Below are 17,792 nucleotides of genomic sequence, written 5' to 3'. Positions count from 1 at the left end.
ATTAGTAATATTTTTTTTTTCTGATGGTTAATTGAGCAGTATAAATAACTGCATTGCTGCATCTTTGAATCATTACAATTGTAAAAATGTATATCATAAAATGCTTGTATATAAAATAATCTTTCTTTTTGTTATAAATCATGTTTACTCATATAACTCACAAATGTTGTTTACTAGTTGAATAAAAATTTTCTCATAATATTACAAAGACCTGGACGAAACTATTAGGTCCTAGATGGGTCAAATGACCCAATTCAATGTTTTTGATTTCACAGTTGAGGGAAAACCCAACAAGATGATTCATGCTCCTACCTAAGGCATATAGACATTCATGGAACGCCATGTTTGCCGTGTCTGGGGAAAATTACATAACCACAGCGTGGCGCTTCACTTGTTGCCCTGGACCATGGTGACAAATGGCTTGTCTCTGCCACATGATGAATGTGCAGAACATAAATTCACGTGGATCTTCAATTTCGGTCTTATGACTTAGGGGGCGGGGTATTCTGTAGGTGCATGTCTTCCTTAGTGAGCTGAGAGAGGATAAGGAATAAAAAAAATAATCCCCTTCGAGCAACGTGTGCAGATGACCTAGAAATTGAGTCCACACACCCACACATAGGATGTGTGCATATGACATCCATCCTCCGTATACGTTCTTGATTGCGTATCAAGTGACGTAAAGACATTGCAATTGGACAGGTTCGTCCGGCTGGTCCACGTGAGTTATATTTTTGGACGCTGCTGGAGGAGAGGTGTAAAATACTAAAAAAAAAAGAGAGAGATATGCCTGTGACGTACACGCGCTCATTCACGGCTCCATCATCTCACTGCGCATGCGCGAGCAAACAGGCGGTAAATCCACCGCGATAAATTCCCAAACACAATTTATCATCACGGCAAAAGGGTGAGTGTATGTTTTTTTAATGCTTTGACCTTTCCGCCCACACATAATTAATCAAACAGTATGTCATTCGCCTAACGATTAGAAGAGGAAAGAACACGCAGGTGGGGGTGGAGGGGTGGGGGGGTCGCTCCATCAACATTCCCAACAATCATCTTTGATTGGAGTCGACGCCGTGCGTGCGATAGGCGGACCTAAACAAAAAAAAAACCTCTTCACGTTCCACCTCGGAGGAGATTAGCGGCCACAATAGATCTAAAAGGGAGGCAAAACGCATGACATTCTCGCAGAGGGGGACGGTGACGGACTGAGCTGAAAGCAGGCAGGAAGACACGCGAATGAGCGCTCCATCTCGCGCGGAGCTATTCCAGAGTTGGACGACACTTTGACTTCTTCGGTAAGGCTGTCGATGAATTTCTTTTAACTATTCAAAATGAAAACGTCCACGTGACATTGGAAGAATGTACATTTTCTTTAAAAAAAATATCTGAATGTACAGTAGTGATGTTCATGTCATGGCGACACATTGTTAAAGGCATTTTCTTGATTTCTTGTTTCAGCAAATTTAGCCTGAAGGGTGACTCCATCAAGAATGATTGTAATTATGATTGTATTATTGTAGCTTTATTCAGCCTTGATTGAGCCAAGGTTTTACTTGGAGAAAAATCTTGTCACACCATAAAACATAAACGTCCCTAAAAATATACAGTTGTCCCTTGAGATACAAATGACAAGCAAAAATTTGACCCGAGTGACTCAACTCAACAATCAAAAAAATAGTCTCAGACTATTTAATTCCACTCCCAGTTGATATTTACTGTCACACTAATTAAAAATAGATGATTACATATTTGATCTTTAAAACTTGCACAGATTATGCAATTTGATGCTTTAAAACAGACAATTTGAATTTATCTGTATATTTCCCTTCACCAAGAAAGCTCTTTTGTGCCTAATAGTGAAGTAGATGTGTATTTGTTTTTACTGCAAGGTCATAGAATCTTATACAGTGGTTGACAGCACTGTTGTGGGTGGCTCGGTGCACCTGCAGCAGACAAAGTCCTCTACTCGTGTATGATGAGTCAGATGAAGGGCTTGAGGGCAACAGGTGGCTACTGGAGGTGACAAGCTGAGCCCGAGCTCACGACTGGTTCATTTTCGGGAATGCAGTATTTCCCATCAGCTGGTATCAAGCGTGCCATAATTTGGACCCAACCGGTTAACAAAATGTTGTGTCGTTCTGCTAAATTGTTTTCACATTTATTAGACTTAGCGTCATCAAACACGCATAACCATTCTGTCCAGCAAATAACAGTAGAGTGACTCCTCATCAGTCTTTGTGACTTCCATGTGGCAATCAGCAGTGTAACATTGTGCCAAGTTGTACTTCCAGCTGGATGAATCCATTTGCCCCCACCATGCGCCCTTTCTTCTGCTTGCATCCCGTGCAATGACGGAGGAAAGATGCCAACAGAGGGTGGCACTTTGTTTTTGGGGGCATATGACTGAGCGGGGAAAGCTATGGTATTATACAACAGTTGGCAGGTTTCAAGCTTTCTTATTGTTCCGATCGCTTTCCTCTGCTGTTGTGTCACTGGTCCCCTTTGTATTCGCCGACTGGACATGCCGCCTTTGTCTCCACAGAGCAAAACGAACCTCACTCGGATGACGATCTGGGGTGGTCGGGAGAACAAAGTCTTTTTGTTGTTTGGTGGCTCTTAGGAGAAGTAGAAGTCATGTATTCTACGGCATTGTTTTTCAACCTTTATTGATCCGAGGCACATGTTTTATATTTGAGCAAGCTCAAGGCATACCGCCAAAAGTACACCTGCTGAAAAAAATATTTTGTGGCTTTTGTGTTGTTTTTGTTCTGTTGTTATTTTGTTACGCTCAGAATTTAACTTAACTTAAAGACAATTCACAGTGGAAGAAGCTATGGCTAATTAAGATAGCTTTTTATTGTTTGCACATTTATAGTAATAATCATAAATTGAAAATAAACAGAAAACAATAATATCTTATCAAAGATTCAGAAAATTCTGCCGAAATGAAAAACACATTCCAATTGGACCAGAAAATTGGATGTCAGTACTCGGGATTTGAATCTCTGATTTAGTTACCCTCAAAGCAACCTCTGAGCTAAACCTCCACATGGCGTGTTGCTGAACATCATCAACAAATAGGCACAGACAATAAATACCAAGGCAACAATCTTCAAAATGTACGTATGCCACAGTGTGTTTACTACTTTCATTTCAGGCAGCAACCATGTTCATCAGCTCATGCAGCAGCACTTCAACGCTGTGACATGTCGTTGGGTTAGAGGCGAGAGCGAGGTTATTCACTCCTCTGGAGCTATTTTTAAACCCAAACAAGGATGTATGGAACAGCCTGAGCGGGTTCATCCTAACATCCCTCGAGATGCTTCCGAATCCCATCATGCAGACCAGCTTTTTGATTTGCAATAAAATATTCCCCTGATAGATCTATTAGCTGCCCATCAGTAAAATGGTGACCATTTTATAATCTCTTAATCTTCTGAAAATCTCTTTCTGATCATAAGCGGGAAGGGCGGGTGAGGAATTTGAAATTTAAGTGAGCCATATTTGTAGTATTTCCTCCCCCATCTTTTGAATTTACAAATCATTGACCGTCGATGATGCATTTTATTGAATTAAATTTTCCAATAATCCACGAGACCCAATTAAGCAAAATTAAATAAAATCTGGTGAGAACGTCATCAAGTTGAACGCATTTGTGACTTACAGTACCAAGTTACACATTTGATCTCTCTCTGAGGAGAAAAACAAACGCCCGCATGCATATGAATGACGGAGGATGAATCACAGTGCACAGTCAGTCTGTTCAGGTATCACTTTAGGAATAACAATCAACAAAACTGCTCCGGAGCTGACGTCTCCCAGGACAAAGGCTTGCGTCAGAGCAGGCCAAATCAAGGCTCAGATTGATGTGCTGATTTGGAGGAGGTCTCAAATAAACATAGCCTTTTTTACTACTCAAACAAAAACCACCACAATGTGTCATTTGATAAAACAACCCTGGATTATCAGATGTGTTTCAATGAATTATTACAACTTTTTTGCCTTCCAGTTCCTGTTTTTAGGAACGTTGTTCAACGGTTATATTCTGGGTCTCCTAGTGCGGCAAAATCCGACAGTTGACAAAGGTTTAGCGTCATGCTGTCAGTCTGTGTTCTGCAGAGCTCTAAGACGCATTAGGAAAAGAAAAACACCAGAGAGATAGGAAAAATACCCGAGCGAGAGAAGGAAGGAATTAATTATCTTGGTAACAAGTTTCTGCAGATGTGCACATTTTTAAATTTCAAATTTGCTGCAGGAGTGATTTGAATCGTGTACACGCAGTAGAACTGCAAAGAAGTGACTTCTCTCATATTCTTTAGTATATTTTTAGGATTAGGATATTATATCTCGGGAACCAATTTATGAGGTTTTCCATTCTACAGATTTTTGTTGTTGTTGTTTTTACTTGCGAACTTAAGATATAAGCGCTGTATGGCGACAACTAACTGCAAAGTAAGCAGAGGTTTGTCAGGTGGCATGAAAAATATTATTTCAAGTTACAGTGTCACTAAAAGTAAGAGCGATTCTTACCCATATAGCTCTGTATGCCTTTATTATACTGCCCCTAGTGGCCAAGTCGGTGATACCTGTTGAGACAACACAATGAGTTGAATTGAGGCATTAAATTGTAATGCAAAAACGATTTAATTCTTTACATTCAATTGAATGGTGTCATTACAAGGGCAGTCATGGAATAAAATTCTTGAAGGCACCACTGTGTTCAGTGTGCCTTTATTTTCCTCGGTCAAAAGCTATAGCGTGGCGTCATTACGTAGCTCTAATTATCTTGACTATAATCATGTTCCATCAAGCGATACATTTCGGTTCAGTACACCACACCCTAATGTGTTTAGTGTTTCCACCACAGGTATCCACACGGGATGCTGATAGCTGCATGAGCTCCTCAAATAGCATGACATCATAGCACCAGAACACACACCAGCGATTTCAACAAAAGAATGAATTTGAACCCTTCCAATAATTATAATAAAAATCTCTCGCTCTTAATTATCACAATAATTGCAGTTTTGTTTTGCTTTTGTTATTGGGTCACTTGATTCACTACTTACTCTGCATGCCACTCATTCCAACGGAGTAGTCAGGTTTTGTTTAGTGATAGAATTACAAAGCCTCTGCTGCCTTGATTGCAGGAGCGATGACTCTCACCAATCAGCTCTGCTGTTTGAAGCCGTGCTGCTTGAGGCCATTGAGGTGGCACTCCTGTCGCCGGACAGCCTATCGTCCATTGTCCTCGAATGGCTTCCCCTTACTCTCCTTGAGATTTGTGCACCCTGTGAGTGGCAGCTCCGTTCTGTGCAGCGATTTGTCCAATGTGAGAGAGAGGCCATCGCTGCCGTCAGCACTTCTACCACAGCTGCACACGAATAAAAGACTGTGGCATTTTATGAATCCAAGGTGGCATCTTTTCAATTCGAGTTTTTTTTTTTTTTTTGTCATCCTCTCAAGTGGTCCAACAAACTACAGCCAAGGGGGCCCCGGCAGTATAATGATGCCCTGGCACAATAGTACCACTGTTACCCAACCTGTTCCCAGGAAACGGCACAACATGCGCCATTGTGCACTGTGCTTTGCTTGCCCGACCACGTTGCCCGGGCTTAGGCGCAGACACGGAGAGGCCTGGCCAAGCTCACGGCAACGTGCTCACCGAGACACGGGAATGACGGATGACGTCTAGGTGTATTCACCTCTCGCTGTGCTTGACGTGCTAATATTACAAAAAGCTACATTAGAGGGAAGGCTGCTGGAGCGGAAGAAACCCCGGAGGGGGGTTAGCAAAGACCGCTGAGTGGTTGCCAGGAATGGTGCGACAGAAAACCCTTCTACATTGTTGCTATGTCGAACGCTCCTCAATAAACAAGGGGACCGAGGGAGACGTGTAAGACGGCTGAAACCGGTTGGTAGCTGGTCCGAGCTGGTTTCCCTCTTTTTATCTGCGTGTCATTTGTGTGTGTGTGGCACCCAGCGTGATCTCCCCTCAAGCCTTCAGAGGTGCTTTTGCAACACAGCAAAAAGGACCTTTCAGTACCAGCCAGCTGGAGGGGTGGCGGGGAGGGGGGCTTTTGGTCAGCACCGTCCAGGAGAACCATGTCACGGGCGCCTTTCTGAGCCAGCAGGTCATCTAAGAAAGCACTGCATGACTCCCAGGAAATAGCCAAGTGTGTCACACTTAAATTCAAGTCCCTCCTTCCGCTGAGCCTCCATCTGTCAGTTGATATGTCAATTATGCTTGGAATTTGTCAGAACATCTACTCAATACCTCACACACTATTTTTTTTCAGATATTGGGTCACACTGTGCAATCAAGACTGAGCTGTGCTGCTTTGTAATCTTTTTTTCCATCAAACCTTCATTTCTGGCTACCTGTCATCTCATATTGTATTCACGGTTTTTGTTGACCCCCCAATGAAATTAGAAATCATTCGACTCTATTTGACAAATTGCTTTTAAAACTGAGTTTAATCGTTTTCTATTAACTCTGCCCTGTTGGACATTTTCATTGGCAGAAGAGACCAACGGTTTTTGATAATAATTTGTCGGGGAATGTAATTGTTTGTATGAATGTCATGTTAATATTTAATTGTGCATTTACCCTGTATAAGTCACAAAGACTGCAGTTTAGGAGGAAAAAAAAAATCGGCTTAATTTCTGTCAGCCATAGCGTAATAACGTGATACGGTGTGATAAAGCCACAGAGCTTGCATTCTTCTTGTAATCTGATTTATAATTGATGTACTTTTATTTAGACCACAAGGTTATTGTTCTTTTTAAGTTAGCAGCTCTAATTGAAATAGATTGTGTAAGTAAACAGTTTCTTTGCTATTTTTACCATAATCCTATTTTATGAAACCAAAACATATATGTATAACATCTGACGCCGTTTAATTTCACAATTATCATATATTATATTTTTAACTTGATGATTAATAATGTTCATCTTTTCCCATCAGCAGATCTCTAGTCAAAAGTAAGCCGCATATTCTGCTAGCAGGAGGCCACACCTGAAGCCCCTTGCGTAACCAAAGGCAGCAAAGAAGCCATGAGTGAAGATAAGCCTGCAGAGAGCGCGGAGACGGCCCCCGCTGAGATGAATGCCATTCCTAATGGGAAAGGTCACGATGCGGTCGATGAGACCACTGCATCGCCCGCTACCTCACCTGTGGATGATGGCCCAACGTGAGTATATAAACAGTGAAATTAGCGACGGAAGACTTTGAATGAATATTTGCCCGATTTGTAGAATCAAACATTCATCACAGTCCAGATAATGTGGGTTCACTGGTAGTGATGTCATCATCCCAACAGGCTAGTTACTATAGTAACCGTCCCATAACTGCAGGGTTTAGGGCACGATCCTCCAAACAGTGAATGTAACGTAAGTGGCTTCAAGTAAGACAGCGACTTCTTCCCGATTAAAAAACAGTTAGTGCTGTATAATTGCCTGAGCTAAAAGCTCAATTATATCGTCCCTGTTGTCCGGCAGTCATTTTCCAGCATGTAATGGCTGTCCCTCCTTTTCTCATAAACAATCCTGTCATCATATTGTTATTGTATTATGAGCCAGCATCATCTTCTAATTGCGCACTCGTTGGCTGATGGATGTCCTCTCGACAATGCTTATAGGGAAACAGTGCCCAGAATGTTACTGTACTGCAGGGGCAGTATCAGTTGTGGTGGACTTACGTTTGATAATTTAACTGTACTGTTTGACAAATATATATTTTGTTCTGTTTTCATGATGAGCCCTTTGAAACTTGCTTGTGATTTAGGGCTATATAAATAAACTTGACTTGACTTGACTTGACTTGACTTGACTTGACTTGACTTGACTTGACTTGACTTGACTTGGCTTGACTTGACTTGACTTGGCTTGACTTGATGAGTGATTCTAATGAGGACATTGACTGAACAACCAGTTTTTCTTCATCTAACATCTCATAGTTTGTATTTTTTTCTTCTCCACTGAAGCCCAAACAGAACTGAGAATACAGAAGCCAATCAGGTAGAAGGACAAGAGATTGCATCAGCCGGCGACAGCAGCAAAACAACACGGTTTACCGATGTAAGGTCATGTGACTCTCAATGTGAAATGTATAAGACATGCTCTGAAGTAGTAACCTAGTCTTCATTTCTATTTTGGTGATAGTTTGAGGGGAAAACATCATTCGGGATGTCCGTCTTCAACTTGGGCAATGCAATCATGGGCAGCGGAATCCTCGGACTGGCATACGCAATGGCCAACACAGGAGTCGTTCTCTTTTTGTAAGTTTATTATGTAATAAATTTTGTGATGTTTTCCAAGGCAGTCATATCTTGAGGATTTTAACCTCGTGTTACACAAAGCTTCTTATATTGAGCTGACTTGTGTGGTCTCAAGTTTTTCACTTTTTGAACTGGCTGAACCCGGTGTGTTTTTTTGACTTTTGGCCTGTGGTTCACATTTTATGCTGACTTTTATGCTGCTGGCATGGGCTTGAATTCTTGGGCATTGCCTCATTCACATGAATAACAACGATGGATAGAAGAAAATTGTGCTCAGAAATTTATGCTCTATTGTGACTACAGTTGACTACATAGTTCAGGTCATTTAGAAAATACAGTTTTAACTAGGAACCGTTCAGCTTGAGTCAACTAAGCAAACAAACAAACATTGACTGCTTCCAAGGTTTCAGCACATCAGTAGCTCAGGCCAAGCTCGGAATGCAGTGTGGTGGAAAGCTGTGAGCAGGGCAACAGTGACCCGAGTGTGTCACTTTGTATGATTGTCAGCAGATCTGTCCTCCCACTGCCACTCCACTGACTAAACTCCTCCACCTCAAAGCGGCCCGGCATTCTTCCACATTGACCCACGCTGAAATAACAAACTGTTAATTGTCTGAGCGTCATTGCGAGTTTGCTTAAGAAGGAATTTGGGTGGTGAATATCCGTCCGTCTTCTGCCACTAATGCTGTTCCTGGAGCATATCCTATCTGAATCTATTAGAAAGACAAACTACCATAGGCAGAATGCAATTCACACAATCATTTTACTAGGTAGTGGATTAAAAAAGCTTCCCATACCGGGAGTTGAACCCGGGCCACCTGGGTGAAAACCAGGGATCCTAACCGCTAGACCATATGGGACTCATACTCTTTTGAATGGAAAATCTCATGCGGTTTCTATAAATATAAAGTGCTCGGATCAGCGAAGAACCAGGCCGGGCTTGGATACATGAAAAAAAAAAGATGTGCCGCTTTTTACTTTTGGGCTCACTGTTCGACATTTTGAAACTGGTTCAAGATACATTAGTAAAGACAATTTTCGCGGGTGGAGACAGAACAGCGTAGGATGGAGATTATTGTTGACTCTGGATTCTCCCTCAATCCGTCAATCAGAACATTGCGTCATTTCTTATCAAAGAGTCCATCTGCTGTGTGGTTGCTTAGTGCGTCAGAGGGTAAAGGGCAGCACACTTGATCAGCTGCAGCAACAATCTAAGATAGAGGCGATCCACGGGGACTCGCCAGCGTGTTTCTACAGCACAGCTGTAGAAATAACCTACACTACATGCTTACTAAGTGCAGTGCGAAGTAAAGAAATAAATGTATGACTTGCAAGTTCTATTTTGGTTTGGTTAAAGAATGAAAAGCTATTTTTGCTGGAAATCATTCATTCATGCTGCGTTTTTTTTTTTTTTCAGGGTTCTCCTAACAGCAGTGGCCGTCCTTTCATCATATTCCATTCATTTACTGCTCAAGTCTTCTGGTATTGTCGGTATGTAACTTTAAAATTTCTTCTTTAATAATATTCCACAAGCGCAATATTCATCAAAATATGATGCCACAGAGAATATATTGATTTTTTTTTTTTACTTCCACTTTAAGGTATTCGTGCTTATGAGCAGCTTGGCTACAGAGCTTTCGGCACCCCGGGGAAGATGGCAGCAGGTATCGCCATCACGCTCCAAAACATTGGAGGTGAGCATGCGTGATTCAAATTTGTCTCTCCTCGTGCAAAATGCAAAACTGTCTTTTACGAATCAATCCTCTTCATGTGAAATCTTGTGTTTTTTTCCCTTTCCCAGCAATGTCCAGTTATCTTTACATAGTCAAGTATGAGTTTCCGCTGGTCATTCAAGCCTTCCTTAAAGTGGATAAACCAGCAGGGTGAGTCATCGATCCATGACATCAAATCATTAATTCCCATTTTTAGTCACAAGGATAAACAGCACCTACAGCGACCTGCATATATCAGGTGGGAAGCAATAAATTCTCATTTCTTTTCATTTACACCTGCCACTAATGTGGTACACTTCAACGCATGTGCACAAAAATCCCACAGTCACGATGGCAGCATTTTGGATAACAACAGCATCATTTTCTGGTTGAATTCGCAATGACAGAAAATACCTAATGGCGCCAGTGCGGTGACTTACTGTGTCGGGTTAACATCCGGAGTCTTCTCACTGTCATGCCAGTAGAACATGCGGCGCAGCTGGCGTGTGAACAGCTGTGATAGTACCCCCGAAGGAGAAGAGCAGCATGGCACAACCGGGAAAGTCTCACAAAAACACAATTACTCTCCGCGAGTGCAAATGTAAAACCATAGGATATCTCTTGCTATATGCAGGTGGCCGCGAGGACAAACAATGCTCACTTCCTTGGGAGTTGGGGTGTGATGTTACCCCTTCACCCCTTCACTCTTACCCCACTTTCACTCAGACCCCTTAACTCGTTCACTGCCATTGACGTCTATATACGTCTAGTTTAACTAGAACTGGAGTGAAAAGACAAGTAAGGAGTTTCTCAGGAGACATCCCAGTGGGTTAATTGACATTTGGAAATTGGTGGAACTGATTTTCTACCCCAAAATTTGGGTTGTCCTTTGTAAGCCGAATATAAATATGTCTGGACAGTTCTAGTTAAAACCTCTTACGAACAATGTTTGTCTATTTTTTCCAGACCAATCAACATTGTGTGTGTCTACGCGTAGCTGGTAAACTGCTCGGCATGTTGATTGGCAGATGTTTTTTTTTATACATCTGTGCCTTTATACAAGGCGGAAGGGTCGTGTGTGTGTGTGTGTGGTAATCAGGGAAAGATTGAATCTCTGGACCAGATGGCCAGAGGGCATGATGACAACAGGCTAGATGAGCCTCTACATTTTTTTTTTACATTGTGTGTGAGTGCTAGACAGGCTACAAAGAGGGGGTGCGCATCCATGCAATTTCCCCACTTGATACGAGAGACAAAGTGAATTGCCGTGACTAAAAATAGCTTTGTTTTGGCAGTAGCGTGGCAAATTGTGTCACGGTCATGCTTTGCAAAACTTCTCCCCTTGAGTCAAAATCCTGTTTCATACATTCACACGTAATAGTGTTTATCTGTATTAAGAATTCAGTTAGTACCATCTTAATTATTGTCATAATTTTTCCATGTATGTGTTTGTAACCAGACGTTTGTTTTCCTGCCTCCCTGCAGTGAATGGTACATGAACGGCAACTACCTTGTGATCATTGTATCCATCGCTGTGATTTTGCCACTGGCGCTTATGAAGCAACTTGGTGAGTAAATGAAATGCTAATAGATTGTTAGGTAACCTAAACTTTATTAGTATATACTAAGAAGGTGAGATATGTAAATTTTGAGGTCGCAGTAAAACCTTCCCATACCGGGAGTTGAACCCGGGCCACCTGGGTGAAAACCAGGGATCCTAACCGCTAGACCATATGGGACACATACATTTCACAATTGGATTAGACGAGTGGTACTGTTTATGTGCTACATTCTAGGCTAATGCTTCCTGAAACCAGTCAGGCACACACTTCACAACACTGATCTGCCTCGGCCAACTTTACATCATCCAACTGTGAAAGTCTCGTGACAGTTCCATATAATTTCGATCCTCTGCATGGACTCCAGTGAGTCTATTTCAGCTTCCACAATGTCAAAGACTGTGACTCTCTTGTGCCAAATTTAAACTGAATGAAACCTGCCGCTTCCATTAGGAAAACAAATTGGCTGTGTTCACTCCCAGTATGGCGCAAACGCCCCTTTCTATGAAAATACCAAAGTACCACTTTATTCATGTATGTACAAAGGCAAAGTGTCTGACTATAATGGAGTGCAAAGTGGTGCAGTTAGTCAATAATGAGCTTCTACTACCATGAAATCATTAGAGAATCTAATATTAGAGTCTCTCCACTGTCAGGTGGCGAGGGAATATATATTTTCAGTGGAACTTCTCAAGTCTACATTCAATGACACTAGTCAGAAACTGTACAAATGTTGTGGCGCTCAACTTTGATGGTGGTGTCACTCCATTTTTTATACATATAGTAAGGCTAACAAACTGTTTTTTTTCCCCAGGCTATTTGGGATACACCAGTGGCTTCTCCTTGAGCTGCATGGTGTTCTTCCTCATCGCGGTACGTCGAGTCGGACATTTGGTGCCTTAAGGATAAACACCAACATAGTCATAATGATATGCTGATAGACTGTGATCAGCTTGTAATAAGCTTGGCAATTTCATCTCACCACCAGCTTTTGTATTGTCTTTGCGTGCTGCTGTTCCAGGCTATGCTGATTGTCTGACTTTTACTGACCTACTTTTGGCTGTGCGAGCTGTAATCCATGCATTGCGCTCTCGTTCGCTCCCCTCCTCTTCCTTTTGGGCCACGTGGTATACTCAATATACTAACTGCATCTTTAGCGTTCATGCAAGTGTGTTTTGCACCTCCGCAGGTTATTTACAAGAAGTTCAATATCCCCTGCCCATTTGTGGACTTTACCATCAACGGCACTGCCGGCGGCCTCCTGAACATCACAGATCCCGGTGGAGCGGACGACCCTGCTTGCATTCCCAAAATGGCCAACCTCAATTCCCAAGTAAGGTTTAGGCTTTTGTTATCTCCAGCATGCTGCCTGTGACAGATCACAGTCCAAGCATGGTCACGCTTGGCTTGAAGCACTCTGTCACACCCTACCTGAGGCATTTATCAAGCTGGTCATGATAGACAGAAATTCAAATATAACTGTTTGCAAACAGTTTGCGCATTGTTAGCAAACAGTTAGCAAATTGCTAGCAAAGCAGGTTAGCCAAAGCACAGCCCCGGTGCTTAGAAGCTGCCATTCAAGGTATTGTAACTCAGGGGAGTTAATCACGGGAAACAATTAGCTCTGTCAAGTGTTTTGCCCAGTAACGGCCATTAAAGCACAAAACCGGTGATTAAGACGTCCGAGATGGCGCCGCTGTATCTATGGTGACCTTCTGGGGTTCATTTTCAGACTGCCTACACCATCCCCATCCTGGCGTTTGCCTTTGTGTGCCACCCTGAGGTGCTGCCCATCTACACAGAGCTACGCAAGTATGTGCTTATGATGGGAAAAAAAGCTCCAGCTTCCTTTTTTGGGAAAATAATCTGCTGCCTGGCAAACAAGAGAGCTGCAATGTCAACTTTGTGTTTGGCTGATCCCCTCACACTTTTTTTTTTATCTTTTGGCACTTTGTGAATGACCGAGCATGTTGTTCATGTCGGTAAAACTAACACGCTATTGTTGTGTTTTGTGTATTTGTGTGAGATCACATACTTTTGTATTTCAGCCCCAACAAGAAAAAGATGCAGCATGTGGCCAACATGTCCATTGCAGTCATGTACGTCATGTATTTCCTGGCTGCTCTCTTTGGATACTTGACCTTCTATGGTGAGGAATGTTACCTCCTCCCACTGCAGAATATTCGCTCCACTTTGCTATATTCAACCATTTGGATGATTAACTTCTACTCTGGTGCCTTAAAATAAATTGTGGCACATAGATGGTGGTCTGGGTTAACGTCAATGTTGTATGACTGGAACATTGTCATAAATCAGTGCTGCAGAGGCAAAAAATAAAATAAAAATTACTGTCGTGTAGTAAGACTAAGGACATCATTGCCCTCTAGTGGACACAATGAAGATAATGCCTGTCAGTATTTTTTATATGCTCATGACACATGCCACAGCAAATATTTGCCTTATGAAGAGTCTTGTGATATTTGCAGCATCAATTTAGCTATTTTAGGGAGTTGAGGAAAATGTATTTATTAATTTTATTTGCATTTGCTAATTGAGTGACTCTAAGTAATACAATATATCAGTAATCAATTTAGCATACATTCAACAGTTTTCATCAAATTAAATAACTACGACAATATTAAAATGAGCATGAATTGGCATTTAATTTTGCATCTCATGCATACACAATATTTTTTGTCTCAACCAAATGTTTGCCTACCTGAAAATTTTGAGTAATTTTGAAGATGTTTATGTTCTATTCATTTTTTATCATGCAGGTGAAGTAGAAGCCGAGCTGCTTCACACCTACAGTCGCATTGACCCGTATGACTCGCTGATTTTGTGTGTGCGCGTCGCTGTGCTCATTGCCGTCACACTCACAGTACCCATCGTGCTCTTTCCCGTAAGTAAAAAAATATTGTGAAAACCATAATTGAGGTGTAATTGCGTATAAATACCACAAGAGGGCAGCAAGTCACTTAAGCATGCCATGAAGCACCACCCAGTACGGTTAGTGGTGGTTTGCTGTAGCAACAAGTTTGTTAACCATCCGTTGTGCTTCCTGACATCAGGTACGAAGGGCCATCCAGCAGATGATGTTCCCAAACAAGACCTTCAACTGGCCACGCCACATCGCCATAGCATTCACTCTGCTTACCTTCATTAACCTGCTGGTCATCTTTGCCCCAAACATCTTGGGCATCTTTGGGATCATAGGTATGAACACCATAGTGCCAAATTTCAAATCCATGCATAGAATAACTTTTTGTGTGTTTCCAGGTGCCACATCTGCCCCTTGTCTTATTTTCATCTTTCCTGCTGTCTTCTACATTCGTATTGTTCCCAAAGAGGAGGAGCCTCTGCGCTCAACTCCCAAAATCCTGGTGAGGAATGAACTATAGTTAGACAAATAATGTTACAGTTGTGATCATAAATTTACACTACATATCCTGGCAGAACATTGAGGTCCTGCTCGAAAGTGTTGACTTGACCTCGTGCTTTGGATCAATTGTTTTCATTCCCCTTGCTCGGTCTCACTATAATTTGAAGTATGTTCAAAGTTTAAAATAATAATCATTTTCTGTCTCTCATATAGGCGGCCTGCTTTGCTGGGCTCGGCTTCCTGTTCATGATAATGAGTCTGAGTTTTATCATTATTGACTGGACTTCAGGCAGCAGCAAAGCCAGCACGGGCCACTAAACGGCCTTCAGCCTCGTCCAGGAATTTAACTTTCCTTTTGGTTGAGTGAGTTTATGTCTTGCTATTCTTCATGGTTTTGGCTCTTCCATAGAGAATTTGGGAGGAATGACACTGTGTCTGCACAAAACAAACTTTGTACTGTACATCCTGCCACACAACACTAGCCGGAAAAAAAACGAATTCTATTTTTTTTTAAGGTTGAGAGGGTGTGCCTTGTTAGGTGAGATGTATATAAGATGGATAAGCAACAATGTAGGAAGCAGATTTCTTTCCACATTCATCTGTCACTGCGCTGACTATGAGCCTGTGGCACATCATGCTATCGTGATCTGATTCCCAGCGCTGCTGAGATGACAATACACACATTCCTTCAAACCTCCAAACTGTACTGAATGGAAGAAATGCTTCTACAATATATCTGCAACCTTCAGCTTCCGTCCAAGCTGTTGTGTGGCACACACAAAGCACATTTTCAACAACATTCCTTCCTCTCGCAAACTGTTTTCAGTTGTGTAAAAAACACGTTTGCTTCTTCTCTATTCAAATTTTGCTCCTCTCCGTTCTAAAATAAATACTACTTAAGTGGTGCCTTGAGATACAAGTTTAATTTGTCTTCTTTCCCAAATGAAATGAATTAAAATGCCACGTCCCGGCCCGCCCCCGCTCGCCCACAAAGAAAGCATTATTTTTTTATGATGAGTTTTTAATAAGCAAAGTACATGTTGTAGTGAATCTCAATTTTATCTGCAATAATATTAATTTACTTTTGCCACGGTTTGGTTTTAAATTATCCATTGCAACACAAATAATATTCATTAGCTCATCTATGGTGTTTTACTTTTTTTAGCTTTAAGCTAAGGAAACTTTATGAAGGCAAAGCTAAATGATTGTTTTGAATTCACAACTTGGATCACACTTATCTCAAGGCATCACCATTTTGTGTTTTTGTACATTGAAGACCTCATGAAAGTTACCTCTCAGTGTTCCTATTCCTTGATGACTTTAAAAAAAATGCGCATTATTTCACGTAGACAACAGGGTCCATTTAAGCAGTGACTAGCAACAGTTGCATCTTCACTAAAGTGGAAGTCAAGGAGGAAAAATTCTAAGCAATATCAAAAACTATTTTTGATTAACGTATTGGTGGAATAAGAATTGATCGTTTTCAGCCATTTTCACAATATATTGCCCTATATATATTTATATATATTGCCCTCTGCTGGCAATTGGTATTAACATCAAAATGCCATTGGGCATAAGATGCGAAAGTCACATGACCAAAACCTGGAAAACACCTGAGCCATGACTTCCACTTTAATATCCTCCTATCTTGGAAATGACAAAGATGCTATTCTGTTGGCAGTGTTGCTGTTTTGCATCAGCACTTTCTTCAACTAAAAGCACAACATCTCGTAGCCGTTCTTAAGGACCTGGTTTGATGTGTGTGGGCGTGTCCCTTTTGTATAACACAATATATGCTGTATTAATCAACCTAATGTAAATTCCATAAAAGTAGCAAAGCGTCAATGGATGTTACTTGAATTAACATGAACTTTTCTAATGTTCCTCTACTGTCCAATTTAGTAAGGTGAAGGCAATTTAGTTGGCTGTATCGTTGCAAGTTTATCATATTTATAACATCACAACTGTGGTGACTATATGCAGTGGTGTCAAATTTATATTCACAAGTCATGTGTTGGAATCTAATCTAGTGCAAATGTGTTTATGACGTCAGCTGTGGTAACTTCTGCTGCTCAAAATCATTCGTCATCTTGTCAACCTTGTACGTATTTTAACATTTTTTTACACATTGTCAAATTTGTCCGTGCTGTGTTACACAGCAAATATTGTCCGTCTCCCTTTTGTTAGTTACTGTGTGTCTGCTTAGGAGGTTTTTGTTTGTTTGTGTGTAGAGTGATTCATTTGGGGTCAGCCACTGTTTCCTCGTCATTAAAATAGGGGTGAAAAATATTCAATATTTTGGTTATCCATGCACAACAGAAAATGCCACAAAAAATATCAATATTAACTATGATTATCTGTGTTGGTGCCTGATGAAAAAAAGCCCTCTTTAAAACCTTTGTCAGTTCACAGTGACCCACTTTGTGATGTATTAATTAAAAGTATTCATAACATTGACATTGGCCAGCATTTATAAATAAATGTAAATACATGTAGACCCTTTATATTCGATATGCATATCTAGTTTGTATACTGTAAATAGCAGTAAAAACTTTGGTCCAATACAAAAATATATAATAATTTTCAAAGTGCTTTTAAACCTCCTGTCCTTCAATTGGTGTCTATTTTCTTGTATGTCCATATTTGAATATGTCGCTGGCAGTATCGTACTGTAAACAATGTTGCAATAAAGATAATGAACGTCCTGATTTGCGTCTATGATGATGACTTCCGATGATGATGTTACTTATTTGTGTCACGTTCAGGACATCATAAATGTGGAATACAAATATGGAATTTAAAAAAAAATACAGTTTGGAAGTTTATATCATTGTAGACATGCTTAACTTAGAA

The 17,792-nt window shown here is 41.1% G+C and overlaps 1 protein-coding gene, 1 long non-coding RNA gene and 2 other non-coding genes across 11 annotated transcripts; 1 reads left to right on the top strand and 3 right to left on the bottom strand.

Moving 5' to 3' along the window:
• Window positions 1-791: 791 nt before the first annotated feature.
• On the top strand, window positions 792-17,647 carry LOC148390704 (sodium-coupled neutral amino acid transporter 3-like). 8 transcript variants are annotated; one of them, XM_088389859.1, is made up of 16 exons: window positions 792-907; window positions 6,978-7,200; window positions 7,993-8,086; window positions 8,171-8,286; window positions 9,704-9,777; window positions 9,888-9,980; window positions 10,088-10,169; window positions 11,484-11,566; window positions 12,372-12,430; window positions 12,747-12,890; window positions 13,290-13,369; window positions 13,606-13,706; window positions 14,335-14,459; window positions 14,629-14,773; window positions 14,837-14,940; window positions 15,153-17,647. In XM_088389859.1, exons 2-16 carry the CDS (start codon window positions 7,064-7,066, stop codon window positions 15,255-15,257), a joined length of 1,542 nt encoding a protein of 513 aa, XP_088245985.1. In that variant the 5' UTR covers window positions 792-907; window positions 6,978-7,063; the 3' UTR covers window positions 15,258-17,647. The 8 variants fall into 8 exon arrangements, with proteins under 8 accessions (XP_088245985.1, XP_088245986.1, XP_088245989.1 ...); XM_088389860.1 differs by having other exon boundaries at window positions 836-907; window positions 6,975-7,200; XM_088389863.1 differs by having other exon boundaries at window positions 844-907; window positions 7,016-7,200.
• Window positions 1,581-5,434, bottom strand: LOC148390707 (uncharacterized). The gene is made up of 3 exons (XR_015861320.1): window positions 5,076-5,434; window positions 4,537-4,592; window positions 1,581-2,577 (listed from the first exon to the last, which is right to left on the bottom strand). It is a non-coding gene; the product is annotated as an uncharacterized LOC148390707 (long non-coding RNA).
• On the bottom strand, window positions 9,075-9,146 carry trnae-uuc (transfer RNA glutamic acid (anticodon UUC)). Its single transcript has one exon. It is a non-coding gene; the product is annotated as a tRNA-Glu (tRNA).
• trnae-uuc (transfer RNA glutamic acid (anticodon UUC)) lies at window positions 11,666-11,737 on the bottom strand. Its single transcript has one exon. It is a non-coding gene; the product is annotated as a tRNA-Glu (tRNA).
• Window positions 17,648-17,792: the final 145 nt, after the last annotated feature.

This window comes from Syngnathus floridae, chromosome 11 (genome assembly GCF_059516105.1).
Source record: "Syngnathus floridae isolate MCC-2025c chromosome 11, RoL_Sflo_1.0, whole genome shotgun sequence".
Taxonomy (NCBI): Eukaryota; Metazoa; Chordata; class Actinopteri; order Syngnathiformes; family Syngnathidae; genus Syngnathus; species Syngnathus floridae.
This window is presented reverse-complemented; position numbering and strand designations above follow the sequence as displayed.

What these genes read in the sequence shown, in the direction of transcription:
- LOC148390704 (XM_088389859.1), top strand. Translation starts at nt 7,064, where the DNA reads ATGAGTGAAGATAAGCCTGCAGAGAGCGCGGAGACGGCCCCCGCTGAG. An exon ending in ACAGGAGTCGTTCTCTTTTT is followed by an intron (nt 8,287 to 9,703) that starts GTAAGTTTATTA and finishes TTTTTTTTTCAG; the next exon opens with GGTTCTCCTAACAGCAGTGG. An exon ending in CACGCTCCAAAACATTGGAG is followed by an intron (nt 9,981 to 10,087) that starts GTGAGCATGCGT and finishes TCCCTTTCCCAG; the next exon opens with CAATGTCCAGTTATCTTTAC.